Genomic DNA, 2,135 nt, shown 5'->3' with positions numbered 1-2,135 from the left:
AATAGGTTTGTCCTACACTGTGAGGGTTCATACCACATTTCCCCAAAAATAAGACCAGGTCTTATATTAATTTTTGCTCCAAAAGACCAAACAGGGCTTATTTTCAGATGATGTCTTATTTGTTCATGTACAAAAATCTATATTCACATACAGTAATCTACATCTATTCGTGTATAAAAATCTACATTTACTCTTATACAAAAATCTACATTTATTCAGATACAATCATGTCGTCTTCTAGAACATTGTCAGAACTCTCCAAACTCTGCATTCAAGTCAGAATTTCTTACAACACCATTTCCTCCATTGGCACCAATCTCTCACGTCCAGCAATAGAGCTCTCCTTAAATGAGCAGCTCTTATCTGTGTAGCCTGCTTGTTTGACAACACAGCTACCAATGATTTTATCCCATGAATTCTTTACTCAAGTCATGGCCTCATGTAGACTGGGCTCCATTAAATCAACTGTTAGCTTAAGACTTAGGAGACAGGCAAGGAAACAAAAATAGTGACAGGAATGATGGCCCACACAAAGTGGCAATAAATTGCAGACAGCAAAATTCAGAAAATGTTTCATTATTTCACACAAGTGCATTAATTATGTCCATTACAACACAAGATGTATAACTGTGAAGAATCATATTAGGCACACCCACATCTGTCTGTTACAAGTGTGCACATTATTTGTCCCTTGTGTACGTGCCCCAATTAGTCATTCGGCAATAAGTCTCGAGTTCATCTGTTTGCGTAGGTGTTTACCTCTTGTCCAAACATGCCCACTTGGGTACTTAAAAATACTTAATTACCATTTGTACTATCATTTATTTCAAGTATTAATGTCAGTAGTATTTTTACATTTAATTAGTAATATTATTTTGTAATTTAACACAACCATTGTACATTGTAATAGATGTACTAAATGTATTTGTCTATTGATCTTCACTGGGGTTTATTTGGGGAATAGGACTTACATTTGGAGCATCTTTAAAAATCCTACTAGAGCTTATTTTCCAGTTAGATCTTATTTTGGGGGAAAAATGGTATTACCAGCAAATGAACTAGTGCACATCTGCTGGGTGTATTTTGTGGTCAAGAAAAGTAGGCAGAACTTCATGCCTAAGAGGTCCATCTTATAACTGCTGGGTATAATTTGAGCTCTTAGTGCTTGCCCGAAGAACACAACATGGAGAAAGAATGGACTTGACTGAGGACATGAAGTCTACTTCAGCACTTGTATAAGTAGAAAATACTGTAAAACTGTTTCTTCATCCTTAAAAAAAACTTGGAAAATCATAATGCTGAACCTTTTCTAAGAACGGAGAAAGTGACTGACAACTTGGAAGCACTCATTGACCCCTTTGACCTGGATGTGTTCACGCCGTACCTCAACAGCAACCTTAATCTCCTGGTGCAGCGGACTTCTGTAAGTTGCCTCCAAATACCCTCAGTGTGAATGAAGTGCCACAGGCTCACGTTTCACAGTAAACCTACTCAGCACTTAGTAACCAGGGTGCAGTGTTGACAAGGTGGGACACTGGTAGCTGAGCGGAGATGCAAAGGCTAAAAGATGATGAGAGAAAATCCCACACACTGGGGTAGCTGGGATCTGAACTCTTAAATTGTGGGCAGAGATTAATAAACTTTTTACACAAACCTCAGAAAGAGAACAACATGGCCATGAGATTTTGTGAAAGAAAGTAATTTTGAAATACTAACACATTCAAAAGAACAGCTCCTAAAATGATGGTTAGAAATTAAGTGGTGGTACTTACCAATGGAGAAATGATTTTCTTTTTGATGTGGACAGTAAACTCCTGCATTTTCCTCTTCTTGCTTTTATATGTCAGGTTCTGTTTGGACTAGTTACTGGTACGGAGAACCAGTATACTCCCCGAAGCAGCACATTCAACTCCCAGGAAGCCCACAACATACTACCACTGGCCTCGAGTCAGATCCGGTGAGTCAGATCCTGAGAAGTGTCTCTGGGCCCCAAGGTTGCCCCTTCGTGCCACTGAAATGCTTCCTCTCCTCTTGGAGGTTTGGCCTGCTTCCACTGAGCATGACGAGCACGCGGAAGGCTAAGTCAACCAGCAGAGGTGTTGAAACAAAAGCCCAGGTTAGTGCCCAGAAAGTTG

The 2,135-nt window shown here is 39.6% G+C and overlaps 1 protein-coding gene across 1 annotated transcript; it reads left to right on the top strand.

Annotated features, from left to right (window-relative positions):
- Nucleotides 1-227: 227 nt before the first annotated feature.
- Nucleotides 228-2,131, top strand: LOC102022658 (conserved oligomeric Golgi complex subunit 1-like; the record flags this gene model as incomplete). The annotated part of the gene is made up of 4 exons (XM_005415076.1): nucleotides 228-367; nucleotides 1,315-1,423; nucleotides 1,848-1,957; nucleotides 2,038-2,131. Coding segments are annotated over exons 1-4 (453 nt in total), but the record flags the coding sequence as incomplete, so codon positions are not given.
- Nucleotides 2,132-2,135: the final 4 nt, after the last annotated feature.

The sequence above is a fragment of the Chinchilla lanigera genome, unplaced genomic scaffold (assembly GCF_000276665.1).
Source record: "Chinchilla lanigera isolate Chin_1 unplaced genomic scaffold, ChiLan1.0 scaffold00315, whole genome shotgun sequence".
In the NCBI taxonomy this organism is placed as follows: domain Eukaryota; kingdom Metazoa; phylum Chordata; class Mammalia; order Rodentia; family Chinchillidae; genus Chinchilla; species Chinchilla lanigera.
This window is presented reverse-complemented; position numbering and strand designations above follow the sequence as displayed.